The sequence below is a fragment of the Arachis ipaensis genome, chromosome B06 (assembly GCF_000816755.2).
Source record: "Arachis ipaensis cultivar K30076 chromosome B06, Araip1.1, whole genome shotgun sequence".
Taxonomy (NCBI): Eukaryota; Viridiplantae; Streptophyta; class Magnoliopsida; order Fabales; family Fabaceae; genus Arachis; species Arachis ipaensis.
In genome coordinates, this window is record NC_029790.2 from 89608794 (window position 1) to 89627115 (window position 18322).

Consider the following 18322-nt stretch of genomic DNA (forward strand, 5'->3'; position numbering starts at 1 on the left):
GTCTCAGTTTTGAGCACTCTTGCTCAACAATGCCTTCAAGATAATGTTTGACTCTCTGTCCATTAACAATGAACTTTTTGTCAGAGTCAATATCCTGAAGCTCTACATATCCATATGATGACACACTTGTAATCACATATGGTCCCTTCCACCGGGATATCAATTTCCCAAGGAATAATATGAGCCTAGAGTTAAACAGCAGAACCTTCTGTCCTGGCTCAAAGACTCTAGATGACAGCTTTCTGTCATGCCACCTTTTTACTTTCTCCTTGTAAATTTTTAGCATTTTCGAAAGCATTGAGTCTAAACTTCTCCAGCTCATTCAACTGGAGTAATCTTTTCTCTCCAGCTACCTTAGCATCAAGGTTTAGGAACCTGGTTGCCCAGTAGGCCTTGTGTTCCAGTTCCACTGGCAGATGACAGGCTTTTCCATACACAAGCTGGTATGGAGAGGTCCCTATAGGAGTCTTGAATGCGGTTCTGTATGCCCACAAAGCATCATCCAGACTTCTTGCCCAATCCCTTCTACGGGTACTTACAGTCCATTCCAGGATTCGTTTTAGTTCTCTATTTGAGACTTCAGCCTACCCATTTGTCTGTGGATGATATGGAGTTGCCACTTTGTGGTTAATTCCATATCGGATCAGAGCAGAGTCAAGCTGTTTATTGCAGAAACGGGTGCTTCCATCACTGATTAGTACCCTAGGGACACCGAACCTGCTGAAGATATGCTTCTGGAGGAACTTCATCACTGTCTTAGTATCAGTAGTGGGTGTTGCAATTGCCTCTACCCATTTAGATAAATAGTCTACTGCCACCAGAATATAAGTGTTTGAATATGATGGTGGGAAAAGCCCCATGAACTCAATACCCCATACATCAAATAACTCAATCTCTAAGATCCCTTGCTGAGGCATGGCATAATCGTGAGGCAGATTACCAGCTCTCTGGCAACTGTCACAGTTACGTACAAATTCTCGGGAGTCTCTATAGAGAGTAGGCCAGTAAAAGCCATATTGGAGAACCTTTGTGGCTGTTCGCTCACCTCCAAAATGTCTTCCATATTGTGATCCATGGCAATGCCATAGGATCTTCTGTGCCTCTTCTCTAGGCACACATCTACGGATTATTCCGTCTACACATCTCTTAAAGAGATATGGTTCATCCCACAAGTAGTACTTTGCATCAGAAACCAATTTTTTTTGTTTGCTGCCTACTGTACTCTTTGGGTATGAATCTCATAGCTTTATAGTTTGCAATGTCTGCAAACCACGGTACTTCCTGAATGGCAAATAGTTGCTCATCCAGAAAGGTTTCAGAGATCTCAGTAGGAGGGAAGGACGCTCCTTCTACTGGTTCTATCCAGGACAGGTGATCAGCTACTTGGTTCTCTGTCCCTTTTCTGGCTCTTATTTCTATATCAAACTCTTGCAGAAGCAACATCCATCTTATGAGTCTGGGTTTTGAATTCTGCTTTGTGAGGAGATATTTTAGAGCAGCATGGTCAGTGTACACAATCACTTTTGATCCTACTAAATAAGATCTGAACTTGTCAATGGCATAAACTACTGCAAGCAACTCCTTTTCTGTGGTTGTGTAATTTTTCTGCGCGTCATTTAAAACACGGCTAGCATAATAAATGACATGCAGAAGCTTGTCATGCCTCTATCCCAATACAGCACCAATGGCATGGTCACTGGCATCACACATTAGTTCGAATGGTAATGTCCAGTCTGGTATAGAAATGACTGGTGCTGTGACCAGCTTAGCTTTCAGAGTTTCAAAGGCCTGCAGACACTCTGTGTCAAAGACAAATGGTGTATCAACGGCTAGCAGATTGCTCGGAGGTTTTGCAATTTTTGGAAAATCCTTTATAAACCTCCTATAGAATCCTGCATGCCCCAGAAAGCTTCTGATTGCCTTAACATTGGCAGGTGGTGGTAATTTTTCAATTACCTCTACCTTAGCCTGATCCACCTCTATTCCCTTGTTCAAAATTCTGTGCCCAAGGACAATTCCTTCAGTCACCATAAAGTGACATTTCTCCCAGTTTAAAACCAGGTTAGTCTCTTGGCACCTTTTCAGAACAAGTGTTAGATGGTCAAGACAGGAGCTGAATGAGTCTCCAAATACTGAGAAGTCATCCATGAAGACTTCCAAAAATTTCACTACCATATCAGAGAAGATAGAGAGCATGCACCTCTGAAAGGTTGCAGGTGCATTGCATAGACCAAATGGCATCCTTCTGTAGGCAAATACTCCAGATGGACATGTGAATACTGTTTTCTCTTGGTTCTGAGGATCTACTGCAATTTGGTTATAACCTGAATAGCCATCCAAAAAGCAGTAGTATTCATGACCTGCTAGTCTCTCTAGCATCTGATCTATGAATGGTAAAGGAAAATAATCCTTTCTGGTGGCTGTATTGAGCCTTCTGTTGTCAATACACATACGCCATCCTGTAACTGTTCTTGTGGGAACCAGTTCATTCCTTTCATTATGAACTACTGTCATACCTCCCTTATTGGGGACAACTTGGACAGGGCTCACTCAGGGACTATCAGAAATAGGATAAATAATCACAGCCTCTAGTAACTTAGTGACCTCTTTCTGCACCACCTCCTTCATGGCTGGATTCAGCCGCCTCTGTGGTTGAACCACTGGCTTAGCATCATCCTCCAATAGGATCTTGTGCATGCATCTGGCTGGGCTAATGCCCGTGAGATCACTTATGGACCACCCAAGAGTTGTCTTGTGTGTCCTCAGGACCTGAATTAGTGCTTTCTCTTCCTGTGGCTCTAAAGCAGAGCTTATGATCACAGGAAAAGTGTCATTTTCTCCCAGAAATGCATATTTCAGGGATGGTGGTAGTGGTTTGAGCTCGAGTTTAGGAGGTTTTTCCTCTTCCTGAGGAGTTTTCAGAGGCTTTTCTATTTCCTCTGGTTCCTCCAGATCAGGCTGGACATCTTTAAAGATGTCCTCTAGCTCTGATTCGAGACTCAGTCATATTGACCTCCTCTACCAGGGAGTCAATAACATCAATGCTCATGCAGTCTTTTGAGCTGTCTGGATGCTGCATAGCTTTGACAGCATTCAACTTAAACTCATCCTCATTGACTCTCAGGGTCACCTCCCCTTTTTGGACATCAATGAGGGTTCATGCAATCACTAGAAAAGGTCTTCCTAGAATGAGAGTTGCACTCTTGTGCTCCTCCATTTCCAGCACCACAAAGTCAGTGGGAAAGGCAAATGGCCCAACCTTGACAATCATTTCCTCAATTATGCCTGATGGAATTTTAATGGAGCCATTAGCAAGTTGGAGGCATATCCGGGTTGGTTTAACTTCATCAATCAAACCATACTTTTTGATAGTGGATGCAGGTATCAGGTTGATACTTGCCCCAAGATCACATAGAGCTGTCTTGGTACAAGCATCCTCTAATGTGCATGGTATCATAAAGCTTCCGGGATCTTTAAGCTTCTCTGGTAAGCTTTTCAGAATGACTGCACTGCATTCTTCATTGAGGAAAACTTTTTCAGTTTCTCTCCAATCCTTCTTATGACTTAAGATCTCTTTCATGAACTTAGCATAAGAGGGTATTTGCTCAAGTGCCTCTGCAAACGGAATCTTTATTTCAAGAGTCCTGAGATAGTCTGCAAAGCGGGCAAATTGTTTATCCTGTTCCGCTTGGCAGAGTTTCTGAGGATAAGACATCTTGGCTTTATATTCTTCAACCTTAGTTGCTGTAGGTTTATTTCCTACAGAAGTAGTTGGAGAAGCCTGCTTAAGGGGGTTGTTATCAGCACTTGCAGGTGTCTGATCCCTCATTGGCGTTTGAACGCCAGAATTGGGTGCTGTATGGGCATTCAACGCAAGACTGCCACCCTTTTCTGGTGTTTGGACGCCAGAATTGGCCATCCACTAGGCGTTCAACGCCAACTTCTCACCCTTTTCTGGCATTTGAATGCCAGAATCATTCCTCTCTGGGCTCTTACTGTCCTCAGAGGGATTTTGGGCAGTGGTTTGGTCATCCTCTGTCAGTTGTTCCTTTCTTGGCTTTCTGCTGCTTTGAGTTGAGACATTCAATGTCTTTCCACTCCTTAAATGAACAGCTTGGCACTCTTCTGTTATCTGTTTTGATATCTGCTGTCTTGTCTGATCCAATTATACTTTCATATTCTTGTTAGTATTTTTAGTGTCTTGTAGCATCTCTTTAAATTCTGCTAACTGTTTTGTTATAAAAAGCAATTGCTGATTGAGTTCAGCAACTTGTTCTGGAGGACTAAGTTCAGTGGATACTGCTTTAGCCTCTTCTTTCATGGAGGACTCACTACTTAAGTATAGATGTTGATTTCTAGCAACTGTATCAATGAGCTCTTAAGCCTCTTCAATTGTCTTTCTCATGTGTATAGATCCAATCCAGCAGCTGAGTGGTCTAGAGACATCTGGGCCTTTTCTGTAAGCCCGTAGTAGAAGATGTCTAACTACACCCATTTTGAAAACATTTCAGAGGGGCATTTCCTTAGCATCTTTTTGTACCTCTCCCAGACATTATAAAGGGATTCATTATCCTCTTGTTTAAAGCCTTGAATGTCCAGCCTTAGCTGTGTCATCCTTTTTGGAGGGAAATATTGATTCAGAAATTTGTCTGATAACTGTTTCCATGTTCTTATGCTTGCTGTGGGTTAGTTATTTAACCACCTCTTAGCTTGATCTTTTACAGCAAATGAAAATAGTAATAATTTGTAGACATCCTGATCTACTTCCTTATCACGTACTGTGTCAGCAATTTATAAAAACTGTGCCAGAAACTCAGTAGGTTCTTCCTGTGGAAGACCGAAATACTGGCAATTTTGCTGTACTATGATAATGAGCTGAGGGTTCAGCTCAAAGTTGCTGGCTCTGATGGAGGGTATACAGATACTACTCCCATATGAAGCAGTAGTGGGGTTAGCATATGATCCCAGAGTCCTTCTGGACTGTTCATCTCCAGTTGAGTTCATCTTGAACCTCTTTTGTTTTTGTGTATACAGATAGCTAGGAGATGTGAAAATGTGTGTCTCTATGTCAAGATATAGAGCATTGGTATTGGAAGATGAGCTACAGGTAAAAGAATGGATGTGGAGGGGGAGTTATTTTGTTTTTTGAAAAATAAATAAAAGAAAAGATTTGAAAAAGATATGATTTTAAAATTTTAAAGATTGAAACTTTCTTAACAAGAAAACACCAAACTTAAAATTTTTCAATCAAAATAATAAATATGACAATGAATTCGAAAAATATTAAATAAAAGAAATTAAAAAGATTTTGAAAAGTTTTATAAGATATTTTCAAAAAAAATAAAAAGAAAATTTGAAAAAGAATTTATTTTGAAAAAGAATTGAAAAGATAAATTTTTTAAATTGAAATTTTGACTTGACTAACAAGAAACTACCAAATTTTAAAAATTTTGACTAAGTCAACCCAAGAAATTCGAAAATGATGAGTAAATAAAGGAAAATATATTTTTTTGATTTTTTGAATTTAATGAGGAAAGAGAAAAACAATAAAATGACACCAAACTTAGAATTTTTAGATCAAAACAAAGAAAACAACCAAGAACAACTTGAAGGTCGAGATGAACACCAAGAACAACTTGAAGATCAAGATGAACACCAAGAATAAATTTTTGAAAATTTTTAAGGAAATAAAGACACAAAGGACACCAAACTTAAAAATTTTTTGTACTTTAGAAACTAATAATTCGAAGATGCACAAGAAAAATAAGGAAAGATACAAAACAAGAAAAACTAAAGATTAAACAAGGAAAATAAACAAGAACAACTTGAAGATCAAGAAAGAACAAGGAACATAAAAATCGAAAATATGAAGAATAAAAAGAGCATACAATTCGAAAAAAAAAACATACAATTGATAACAAACTTAAAACATGAAACTGAACTCAAACAGAAGACTCAATTAAACGACTCAAAGAAAGTTTAGAGATTAATAAAGAAAAATAAAATTTTGAAAGACTTTTGAAAACTTTTTTTTTTGAAAAGAAAATAAAGGACTCAAATTTAGTGACTCTAAACCAAAAAAGATACATTTTTCCTAATCTAAGCAACAAGATGAACCGTCAGTTGTCCAAACTCGAACAATCCCCGGCAACGGCGCCAAAAACTTGGTGCACAAAACTGCAAGACACTTTATGTGACAATTCCGCACAACTAACCAGCAAGTACACTGGGTCGTCCAAGTAATACCTTACGTGAGTAAGGGTCGATCCCACGGAGATTGCCGGCTTGAAGCAAGCTATGGTTATCTTGAGGTTCCGGAGATGCTCTGTCGTCTGAATCTCTGTTTTCCTACTGTCTTCTTCTCCAAACACGCATGGCTTCTTCTACGGCCGGCTGTATGTTGGTGGATCACCGTTGTCAATGGCTACCATCCTCCCTCTCAGTGAAAATGGTCCAGGCACGGCTTCTGTATGGCTAATCATCTGTCGGATCTCTCGTCTCGGATGAAAAATACCAGGCACAGCTACCGCACGGCTAATCATCTGTCGGTTCTCACTCGTGTCGGAATAAGACCTCTCTGTCCTTTTGCACACTATCACTGTGCCCAACATTTGTGAGTTTGAAGCTCGTTTGTTCTAGCCTTCACCATGAAGGTTCTGATCTCATGGGTTTGAATGCTCTATTGTCAGGAGATGCAAGTCAAACTCGTAGATTAGAAACCCAAGAGATACACACTCAAGCTGTCGCCCAATGACTACGTTGAGCTCAAATAGAACGGGAGTCGTTGTCAAGCACGCGTTCATAAATTTGAGAATGATGATGAGTGTCACGGATCATCATATTCTTTATATTGAAGTATGAGTGAGTATCTTAGAGCAGAATCAAGCGTGGTCGAATAGAAAACAATAGTAATTGTATTAAACCATTGAGACACAGCAGAGCTCCTCACCCCCACCTATGGGGTTTAGAGACTCATGCCGTAGAAGATACCATATGAGATGTAAAATGTCATCAGTCCCCAAAATGAATCTCAAAAAGTAGTTTTTATACTAAACTAGTAACTTAGGTTTATAGAAAATGAGTAACTAAGTGCAGAAAGTGCAGAAATCTACTTCTGGGGCCCACTTGGTGAGTGTTTGGGGCTGAGCTTTGAAGCTTTCACGTGCATAGGCTATTCTTGGCGTTTAACTCCAGCTTTGGTTCCCATTTGGGCGTTTAACGCCAAGAGGTATGCCTATTCTGGTGTTTTACGCCAGAAAGGGTTTCAACACTGGCGTTTAACGCCAGTTTGGGCCATCAAATCTCGGCCAAAGTATGGACTATTATACATCTTTGGAAAGCCCAAGATGTCTAATTTCCAAAGCAACTGAAAGTGCACCAATTGGGCTTCTGTAGCTCCAGAAAATAGTCTTCGAGTGCAGGAGGGTCAGAATACAATAGCATCTGCAGTCCTTTCTCAGCCTCTGAATCAGACTTTTGCTCAGATCCTTCAATTTCAGCCAGAAAATATCTGAAATTACAAAAAAACACACAAACTCATAGTAGAACCCAAGAATATAAATTTTGCATAAAAATAATAAAAATGTAATAAAAAGTGAATAAAACATGCTAAAAACTACATGAAAACACCACCAAAAAGCGTATAAAATATCCGCTCATCAGTAGTCTTATTTACTTAAATGTGATGGTGTTCTCTGTGATTCTGAATGTATGACATGAACTGTGCATGTTTGAATTTGAACCAAGGAATGTTGATGTATAAGGAACAGGAGTTTAGAGAATTATTATGAATTTTCTGAAGTTAGTGAAAGTTAATCCTTGAAGCAAAAAGAAACAGCAAAGAAAAAAAAAATAAAAAGCAAGGTCCAAGGCTCTGAGCATCCATGACTAGGGAGGTCAGATATGATTAAAAGCTCAAAGAGTTGTTTCCCTAGTCATATGCTTGTGGTGTTCTTGGGTCAAGTAATCCTTGATACAGAACATTTAGAGTCGATGCCAAATGCATTTAGCAGAGTATGCTAAAGTCTTTGAGCACCACTGTCTAGGAGTAACTGAAAGAGAAATCAGAACTTCAAGAGAGTTCCCCAGTTAAGTGCTTGTGGTGTTCTGGTGTCAATTAACCATTGAGACAAAACATTTAAAGTCACGACTAGGCTCAAGGTGCAAAGCACCAAGTAATTGAGAATTAAGGGATATCTACTATGTTCGAGGATTAAACTGAAGTATAAAGATCAGAGAATTCATAATATAATCCGGATTCTAATTCCGAATGACAGTGAGATTTCTCTGATTCAAAGGAGAGTGAGATGCCAAAAATGTTCAGAGTTACAATAGATAAACCCCACTTTAAGAAGAGACATGAGCATAACTGAACTCTCACCTCTCATGCAAATTCACATCTTAATCATTTACTAATTTTGGTTGCTTGAGGACAAGCAATAATTCAAGTTTGGTGTTGTGATGCGTGAGCATCTTCTCTATCTTTTCCTAGTGAATTTGCACTCAAATTGTTGATTTTAATCAAGATTTAATTACCTTTAGCCACTATGAATGATACTTTGAGTTGTTTACAATTTTTGTTTATTTCAGATAGCATTCGGATGGATTTGACGGAGTTTTGTAGCAGAAAAGGAAGAAAGCGAATGATGCTGTCAACCCCGACCTCCTTGCACTCAAACAGAAATAACTTGAGTTATGTAGGTCCAATTGACATGATTTCAGCGGCATTGGAAAGCTAACTTCTATAGCTTTCCAAAGATATATAATTGTATACCCTTTTTTCCACTTCGTACGGACCACTTCACGCCAAACTTGAGGTGGTGCCAACTCAAAAGCCTCCAAGGAACACGCGCTGCCATCTCCACCCCGAACTTGAGTTTACTCAAGTTCGGCGCCAACACAAGAACTCCAAAGAAAGGCTACACACCACTCCATGCCAAACTTGGATTCTTCCAAGTTTGGCGCCACCCTCAATGAATCCAATGGTCCCCACTCGTCCCAAGATGCACTACACGTGAAGGCTTTGCAAATTTTGATTAAACTTTATTTTATTTAAAATTAGGAAAAGATATTATTTAGTTTTAGAAAATATATTTTACATTAATTAGGATTAGATATAAAAGGGAAAAGAATCAGCCCTTCGGGTTTCTTCTCTTCTCTTCTACCTTATTCCGCAATTTACAGTTTTTCTGAGTCCTAGTTTTCTCTCTGAACCATGAGCAACTAAACCTCCACTGTTAAGGTTAGGAGCTCTGTTTATTCTATGGATTAATACTATTACTTTTCTATTTTAATTCATGTATTGATTTCAAATTCAATAATTGTTTTCGTTCTTCATCTTATGAATTAGGATGGAACAAAAGTATGACCCTTGTTCTAATTGAGTTCTTGTAAAACTTGGAAAAGCTCTTTCCTTGAACAACATCTTTAAAATAATTTCTCCTAAATCTCTAATTATCTGGACTTAACGGGATACATGACATATAATTCTCTTATATTTGGATAATTAGGATTTCTGTGGCACATAAACTAGTTTTGAACTTAACCCTCTAATTGGAATCAAGTGACCAAGGAATTGGCGGTTGATGAATGTTAGAGGAGAATAAAAAGGTCTAAGGAATTAGGGTTTAGTCACGTATAGTTTTCCATGAATGGAATCTTGCATGATTAAAATAGTTGGAAAGAAAAGTCAATCCGGAAGATAGATATCTCTGAAGCCTTAACTGTTTTCTCATATATATATTTCACAATCCGTTTACTACTTGTTCTCTGATCTCCAGAATTTACTATTAATGCGTTTGAACTCTCAAAACACTCTTTTCTGTTTGTCTAACTAAGTAAATCATTCAATCATTGTTGCTTAGTCCATCAATCCTTGTGGGATCGACCCTCACTCACCTGAGGTATTACTTGGTACGATCTGGTGCACTTGCCGGTTAGTTTGTGGTTATAGATTCCGCACCAAGTTTTTGGCGCCGTTGCCGGGGATTGACTGTGATTGACAACTATTAGTTGTTTAATTTCTTAGATTAGGCATTTTAGCTTTAATTTTTTTATTTTTTAGTTTTAATTTTCGAATTTTGCATCACAAATCTTTCCTTAACTTTTGAAATTAAGTTTGGTGTCCCCGTAGTAATTTTTCTTTTTAAAAAATATTTTTTTAAAATACTAGTATTTTTCTTTGTTTAATTTTTGAATTTTTAGTTCACCTCTTTTCATTTATTTTCGAATTCTTCTTTTATTTTTATTATTCCTTATTTTATTTCTTTTCAAAAAAAAATTCTGTTCTTTCTTCTTTCCTTTCCTGTTTACCACATGGTGCGTTTAATTTTTTTTTGGTGTTTTGTGCTAAGGAAAAACAATGGAGAGAGATCACATGGGTTATTACTCAACTTCTTTATCTTGATTGCATAATTTTTGGTGTTCTGTGTGTTTAATTCTTTTTAGTGATATGATGATGGATGAATGTGTGGTTTTAAAAATGGTTTTAGTGTGAGATATTCGATGTGTTGGGGTTGATGATATTGTAAAGTGAGTGGAAAATTGGAATGAAGGGAGAATTATAACATAAAATGGTAAATTTTGATGTAACTTGGAGTTTGGAATGGTTTGATTTGGTTTTGGCCATATATTTCAAGGAATTGAGAAATTTGTGCATTGTGGTAAAAATGAATTTTCGGTGAACTTTGACGGATCATAACTTGAACCTCAGTTATCAAAATTTTTTGAAATTTACTTTAAATTAAAGTTCACTGAAAAAACTTTAAATGGATATAAAGTTTGTAGGAAATGAATTTTTGTAGAGGAAGTTATGATCATTCAAAGTTTGGTGTCAAATTCTGAATTCTGTGAATGCTAGAAAATTTGTTATTTCTGGTTTGTGTGCGCACGCACAACCTTGTGCACACGCACACCTCTTGAATTTTTGAACCTGTGCGCACGCACACACGGGGACATGGCTATTGATGGGAGCACTAGCATGCTCTATGTGCGCACATAACCAACGAAGTTCTGCAAGCTGTGTGCACGCACAGCCCTATGCGCACGCACACGGTGGAAGGTGCATTCTATTGGGGGCGTTCGCACGCCTTGTGCGAGCGAACAGAATTGGACAATTGTACACTTGTGTGTACGCACACCTCTATGCGTACGCACAAATTTGAAAATCCTCCTGGACGTGCGCTCGCACACCCCTGTGCGTACGCACATGCCTTGTTTTTCAACTAAATTCTTATTTTTAACTCTTTCACCTTCCCAACAAGCTTGTAACCTTCTGTGACACCTATTTAAGACTCTTTGGCTTATTTTCGAGTATCGAAACATGGGAAAAGGTCCTAGGAGATTTAATTTGGTTATACCTTGAAAAGTTAGAGAACAAAGGCTTAGGTTTCTGGTGTACTGAGGATGGGTTTGGTGGAGTATGAAGGGAGAAATATATATGAATTGAGAACTGATGAACTAATGAGTTCAGAAAGAAAATTTTGAATTGATAGTGGTTGAGATGAGTCGAGGACTCGGAGTTTGAAATGATAAATTATTGATATAATGAAATAATAATTTTTTTTCAAAACCATTGATGTAACATTTTTAAATTGAGATTGTTGAGACGTTATGCGCCCAGCAGGGATAGTGGTTGGATCCCGCCTGTCGAGATAGCGGCAGCGGCATAAGGGCGGTGGTTCGTCCCGCTTGCGTTGATATGTGAGGTTCGTGGAAAGAGTATCCCGTTCCCATCCCTTCGGATCACTAGAGTGTGCAGGCACAAAATCCTGGACGGTGTTCCGAGCACCATATCTCGGGGGTTCCCATTATGATTCCGAAGGGTGACATCTCCATGGAGATGTGTCGGGTTGGTAGTTGAATCGACAATGTGATATCACAGCCAGTAGGATAGGCATTCATCATGTGCATCTTCTATCTGTTTGTTTGCTTTGCCGACTTGAAATTGCTTGTCTATTTGTATAACATGCCTAATTGCCTATTTAACTTACTTGATATATATGCCTATACTTGTGTTTTACTTGCATTGTATTAAGTGTGTATTCTACTGGGATTGAGGAGGTTCGAAAGGCGGTGGCGATGGGATCGCATGGAGGATAGGTTGGTGAAGGCTGTGGGACAGCGGAGAACTGTTAGATTGGAAAATTCCCTAAGTTAGATTACCCTTTTATTATGTTAAGGTTTTAAGTTATGCTTTACTATTTTAGTTATGCTTTAAGATGAATCTTGTGATGGATATGAAGTTCTAGGATTGCCTCTGGCATCCCGGAGTCTTATATCTTACATCACTGGGCACTGTTACCATACTGAGAACCTCCTGTTCTCATACCATATTCTGTTATTGTTTTCATATGCAGGTCGCAACCCACCTCGGTGAGTTGCTTTGATGGTGACAGAGCGGAGAATCCTGGATATATTTTGGAGTCTTTTTGATTATTTTGTTTATATCTCTCACTTTTGTATTTACTTTTGCCTAGAGGCTTACTTTGAGAGAAAAACTTCTGTAAGCTATTTTTAACTTTCAGAATTCTGTATTGTCTGTATATAGCTAGCCGGCTTAAACTCCGTGAGCCGTAGCTAGATCTTTATACTATTATACTCTTCTATTTTGTTATATTACATCTATATCTTGTGCGTTGAATTTATAGCTTCGTGTGAATGTTTTACGCCTTTCAAATCCTGTTTTTGAGCTGTATGCTTCATCGGGCTTCTCGAATATATTACTTCTTTTATATATAAATAGGTATAAGCTTTAGAATTGTTGTAACCTTTGATTAACCTTTGTTTTACGACGCGAGGTAAGGCTTAGGGTAATTAGGGTGTTACAACCACCGCCCATGGTTGTTGGTTTTCCGCTATTTTATCGTGCTGCTCAGCCAAGGTTTGTGGAACGACTGCCACTTCTAGAGCCTAGTCCCAATAGTTCAGTTGTGATCAGGCAAGTGTGGGCTGCCAACGCTGATTCTGAGTTCCAAATCATAAGCAGCTTGATTGACAAATATAGATTTGTCTCCATTGACACTGAATTTCCCGGTATAGTCATCCTGCCCCACAACAAGACCTACTGGAATCTTGTCCCAGAAGAAACTTACCAAGTCATGAAGGCCAATTTGGACGCACTCAAAATTATTCAACTTGGACTCACTCTGTCAAATCAGCACGGCAACCTCCCTGACCTAGGAACCAACAACAAAAATCACTACATCTGGCAATTCAATTTTTGAGACTTCAACCTTATGCGTGACATCCACGCAAAGGACTCTGTGGCACTCCTACGAAACCAGGGCATCGACTTTGAACGCAATGCAGTGGCTGGAGTTTCTTCGGTGCATTTTGCGAAGTTGGCAGTAGCATCTGGGCTGTTGTTCAATAAAGCATTGACATGGGTCACATTCCATGGTGCTTATGATATTGGATATTTGGTGAAGATTCTGACATGGGATGTTCTTCCCACACTCTTGGAGGAGTTCTTGGAGCTTGTGAAAGAGCTGTTTGGGGGAAATACTTATGATGTGAAGCATGTGATGAGGTTCTACAATGCCCTCTGTGGTGGTTTGGAGAAGGTGGCTGACACACTTCACATAAACCAAATTGCTGGGAAGTGCCATCAGGCTGAGTCTGACAGCTTGCTCACCTGCCACACCTTTCACAAGATTAGAGAAATTTATTTTTTCGCAAATGATGATGGGTTTAGGGAATACATTAATGTGTTTTTTGGGTTGGAAATTGCAAAAGCTTAATACTCTTAGGTTGAAAGAAATTATCATACATTAGACTAATCATGTAACAACATTTTGTCAATAAATTACAAAGTAGTATCAAGTGATTATTTTAGCAGTACCATGTGGGACATTCATGATTTGCTTTATTTTAATGTAGAGACTATGCTGATGCTTTTTACAAGAGATCCTTCATTTGATTTGGGATTGTATGCCATGCATTGTGAAATAAAAATACTAAATATTCTAGTTTAACTTGTTATCTTTGTTGTACATGGGTGTGATTTGCCATTATACTGCAATTAACAAGTTAGTCTTTGTTCATATCGTAGATATTAGAAACATGGTTTGAAAATTCATGCTAAATTGTATTCCCAGGACATATCTAGTATCTAGCTTCATGATAATAGAAGTGATTGTGCCAAGCCTAACCTGACACATACTGATGTAATTTCGCTTATTGTGTATGTTGATGTCCCATGGTAAAAGGAATTTTGTTACATATGGCACCAAAATACATTAATTGGAATCAAATTTTATTGCAGAAAATTACTTATTGGCTCTTTGTGAAAGTGATCTGAAGATCCAGATTACAGATGTGTTGAAAAATATAGATATAGAAATGCTTTCATCTGCAAAATCTATATCAAGTGTATTTCAGTCATTAGGAAGGCTATAGTGGGAAACTCTTGCCGAGAATTTATTTTTGGATTTGAGAGCACGAGGTATGACTATGACTTTATACTTAATTAAGCTCCTTTGAAATAGTACAAGAAGAGGATCATTGTTCTTTATACATGTGTATGTTAGTATGTATGCATGCATGTATTTGTTTCCTTTTTGTGTTTTGGATTCTTTTGCATTACTATATAGTACACGGATCCACTGCTGATCAAGTATAATCCAACTATTGCACTTGCTTAAGTAGTTATTATGTTGATAGTGACAAAATATACAACACATTAAGGGTATAAAAATACCAGGCATTATTAGGCACTAATATCTGATTGATCTTCCATGTTGCATTTTCCTTAAAGTAAATTCTATCTAATCAAACTGAAGTTATTTTCTGAACCATTATTAGGCACTAGACTTGACTTTGGAGTCTTTTTCAGAGAAAAGAAAAAAAATAGGGGGAAGGGGAAGGGGAAGTATATTTCAATCCTTAGTGTATTTTAACTGGTTATTTTTTGGATATGACGATTGTTTTATAACATTTGAATTGGTTGTTTCATTGCTTTATCTTTGACTCTTCCGTAGTGACCAAGTTTGTATTTGAGTTTAGACACAACTTTAAAGAGACTTTCATTATTATTTTCCTTTGAAGTTTTAGCAAACATGTGAAGATCTTATTATTGGCTTCATCATCATCTTACTAAGAGTCACTAAGGAGGCGAGTATTGCAATAAATTCTTTACAGTGACTAACATTTATACAACTCAAAATTGGCAAGTACTTACCAAAAACTAGAGTCCTCTGTATTATTGTAGGGCATATATTCACAAAATATAAATGAACACAATGAACTTGCTATCCATTATCTAAAGCAATTTTAACTTAATAAATATTAATTAAACATTTTCTGAATACAGTATTACACATGAACAAATTAAAACACCCAAAAGAAAATTTCATGAGATAAAGGCAAGCTACCAAAATTGTTATTTAACAGTACAGGCTCAACTGAACAAAATTTTTCTTACAATAATGAAGAGTCCTAATTTCTAACTATTTTATACAACACTCCGCAATATGATCTTCTTTGCTATATACAAAATGAATTGTGACCTATGTAAAATATATCAATATAGAAGAAGGACAATCTTAAATTCTAATTACATACAAATATGAGCGGGACTTAAGTTTTATTCCGTAATTGCTTCAATAAACCCTCCATTGATTCAATCTTTTGACTGTGTTCTTTAGCAATGGTAAGTTGCTGCCTAGAGGATTCTGAAATACCGAAATTACTGATTAAGGCGTTGATCTTTTCCTGTGAATCTGCAACTGCTTCCTCGAGCAAAGTTAATGTTGGTTCCATCGTCGATTTGTGCAAGATTTTGTTTACCAGTTTTGGTGACGGACAAAATCCTCTATTGTGGACACTATCATCTCTGCTGTGCTTAGCAGAGAAAATCTTGTCAATGCCTTCACTTCCTGCATGCCATCACAAAGTTACTAGAGAAGGATAATGGAAGACATATATAAGTTTAATAAAAAGACTGTAATATTAAAAGATATTAATGTGCTCAAAGTTACAGTTTGCTAGGTCCAAAATTATATTTCCATCTGCTATCCAGCCCATGGAATTAACTTCAGATTTGCACAGAAACGTAAGGTGTTGAGCGTCATCATTGGTTAAAACCACCTCTATCTGCATAGTAAAATCTTAATCACACAATGATCATAGAGAGAGAGAGAGAGAGAGAGAGAGAGAGAGAGAGAGAGAGAGAGAGAGAGAGAATGAGGTCATGATTAAATATGGAATTCCCATTACCGGTTGCTTAACAGTAAATTTTAGATTTTCCACTTCCCAATTAGCCATTTCAACTTCAACCTTATCCTCACTTGATACCAAATCCAGCTGAAGACAGATTCCTGTAGCAATGCCAATAACTTCTATAGCACCATTTGCAATTGATTTTTGACAAATGGATCTCTTTCGGTCTCTGCGGCTTCATGATCTGCAGCTCTTGGATTTCGACAAATTGCACAGAGATATCATCAATTAGTATCTGAGTTTCAATTTATTTTTATGACTTCCAGTGCAAGTAAACAATTGTTGACAACCCTATCAACACAGCCACCACCATACCTTATCTCAGTGTGCAAGGTCGACTGCATGGACTATGCTAGTGTCTTATGGACCATGTCTTACCGTAAAAGATCTAAATTCACCTAAATGTTTTTTCATGTAGGTGTGCTTGGTCTCCCCCTATCTTTCACTATTAAGCTACCTTCAACCTAATCTAATCTACTTACTAGAACTTCCACTAACCCAACTTTTTCTCACGTCTAGCTGTGCCATTAATTTTCTCTTTAAACTTGAGTGGTAGATTTTTATCACAAATAACACTTGTAGCATCACTCGACTTCTTCCATTTCACTTTAATTTCCCATGTTGTGCTTTATTGCAAACCTCTACACTGCTAGTTCCAGGACAGAAGAGTTAGAAAATCAATAATTAGTGTAAAAAAGTTATTGAATCTTATTGACATGGATTGATGATTTAAGTCATAGTTAAAGAAATAATTCTAAATTGATTTTTGACAAGAGTATGTCACACAGAATAAAAAAAATTGCAGCCACTAACTCGACTTCCAAGCAGCCATATATTGAATATATAAGAGAGGATCACTAATAGGGGTGGCAACACTACCCGAACCCGCGGGTACCCACCCCGCCCCTACCCGCTCGGGGCGGGTAATTACCCGCCCCCGTACCGGGGCGGGTTCTTAGGCGGGGCGGGGCGGGGTCGGGTTTAGGTAATACCTGCCCCTACCCGCCCCGGTATATATAATATATATATATAAATATATATATTTTTAATATATAATATATATAACATATATAAAATAATTAGTAAAATAATTAATAATATTATATCATATATAAATTTTTACTTTAATTTATGTTATGTATGTAAATGGTGGTTATATAATTTTTAAAATTTTATTTTATTTGTTGGATTTAATAATTATAGGGGCGGGTAGGGGCAGGGCGGGTACCCGCAAGGGCGGATTAGGGTTTAACATTTACTACCCGCGGGTAGGGCGGGGCGGGTTTCATGCGGGTTTTTTGTAGGGCGGGACGGGGTCGGGTAGAGCAAAAACCTGCCCCTACCCGCCCCGTTGCCATCCCTAATCACTAACCTCTATTTATAATAATAGTGAAACCCTATTCCTAGTTAAATAAGGAAATAATCATATAATCAAAACTATGTCTAGATAATATTTGATACTCTTTTATATTTTTAAAAATATTGACACTCTTTTATATTCAAAAGATCCTGTGAAGATATTATGTGATATAATTTTTTATTTCAAACAAAAAATATTTTAATTTTAAAATCAATTTTGCAATAATATGTAATTGAAAATCCTAAATTTACTAGGAATTTTGTATCTTAATGCTATAAAATGCATTCTAAAATTCACAACTATAACTTGACAGTTTCTACTTACTTCTTTGTTTGTTTTAACTGAACCTGACTCTTTATTCTTGGAATTTCTGCTTCTTTAAGAAACTTCATATAAAGTCTTTCAGATTTGGTAATCCTCTTAGGTCTCCTTGATTCTTTCATACTGTATTGTCCAACAAAAGGTCTTAGCCAATCTGTATACTATCTTCTTTATAGGTTGCTAAAATAGAGCAATATAAAATCCCACTTGCGAAACCGATATTTATGGCCCTTATTAATTCATATGCAGCTTGTGACTAAGTTATTTGTGTTAAATTAAATCAGAGCAAATCTAAGTCTAATAACTGTAAAATCTAAAAAATCAGTTTACAATTAATAAATTTAAATCTTTAATTCTGTCATTATTCACATTAAAAAACGGTTAGTTTATAAAACTTTGGTGCATATATTATGCAACACATTG

At 37.5% G+C, this 18322-nt stretch overlaps 2 protein-coding genes across 2 annotated transcripts; both read left to right on the forward strand.

Moving 5' to 3' along the window:
- On the forward strand, nt 12837-13223 carry LOC110263780 (probable CCR4-associated factor 1 homolog 9). The gene has a single exon (XM_021105560.1). It carries the CDS (start codon nt 12837-12839, stop codon nt 13221-13223), a length of 387 nt encoding a protein of 128 aa, XP_020961219.1.
- On the forward strand, nt 13236-13739 carry LOC107647043 (probable CCR4-associated factor 1 homolog 11). The gene has a single exon (XM_021105561.1). The coding sequence runs from the start codon at nt 13236-13238 to the stop codon at nt 13737-13739; it is 504 nt and encodes a 167-aa protein (XP_020961220.1).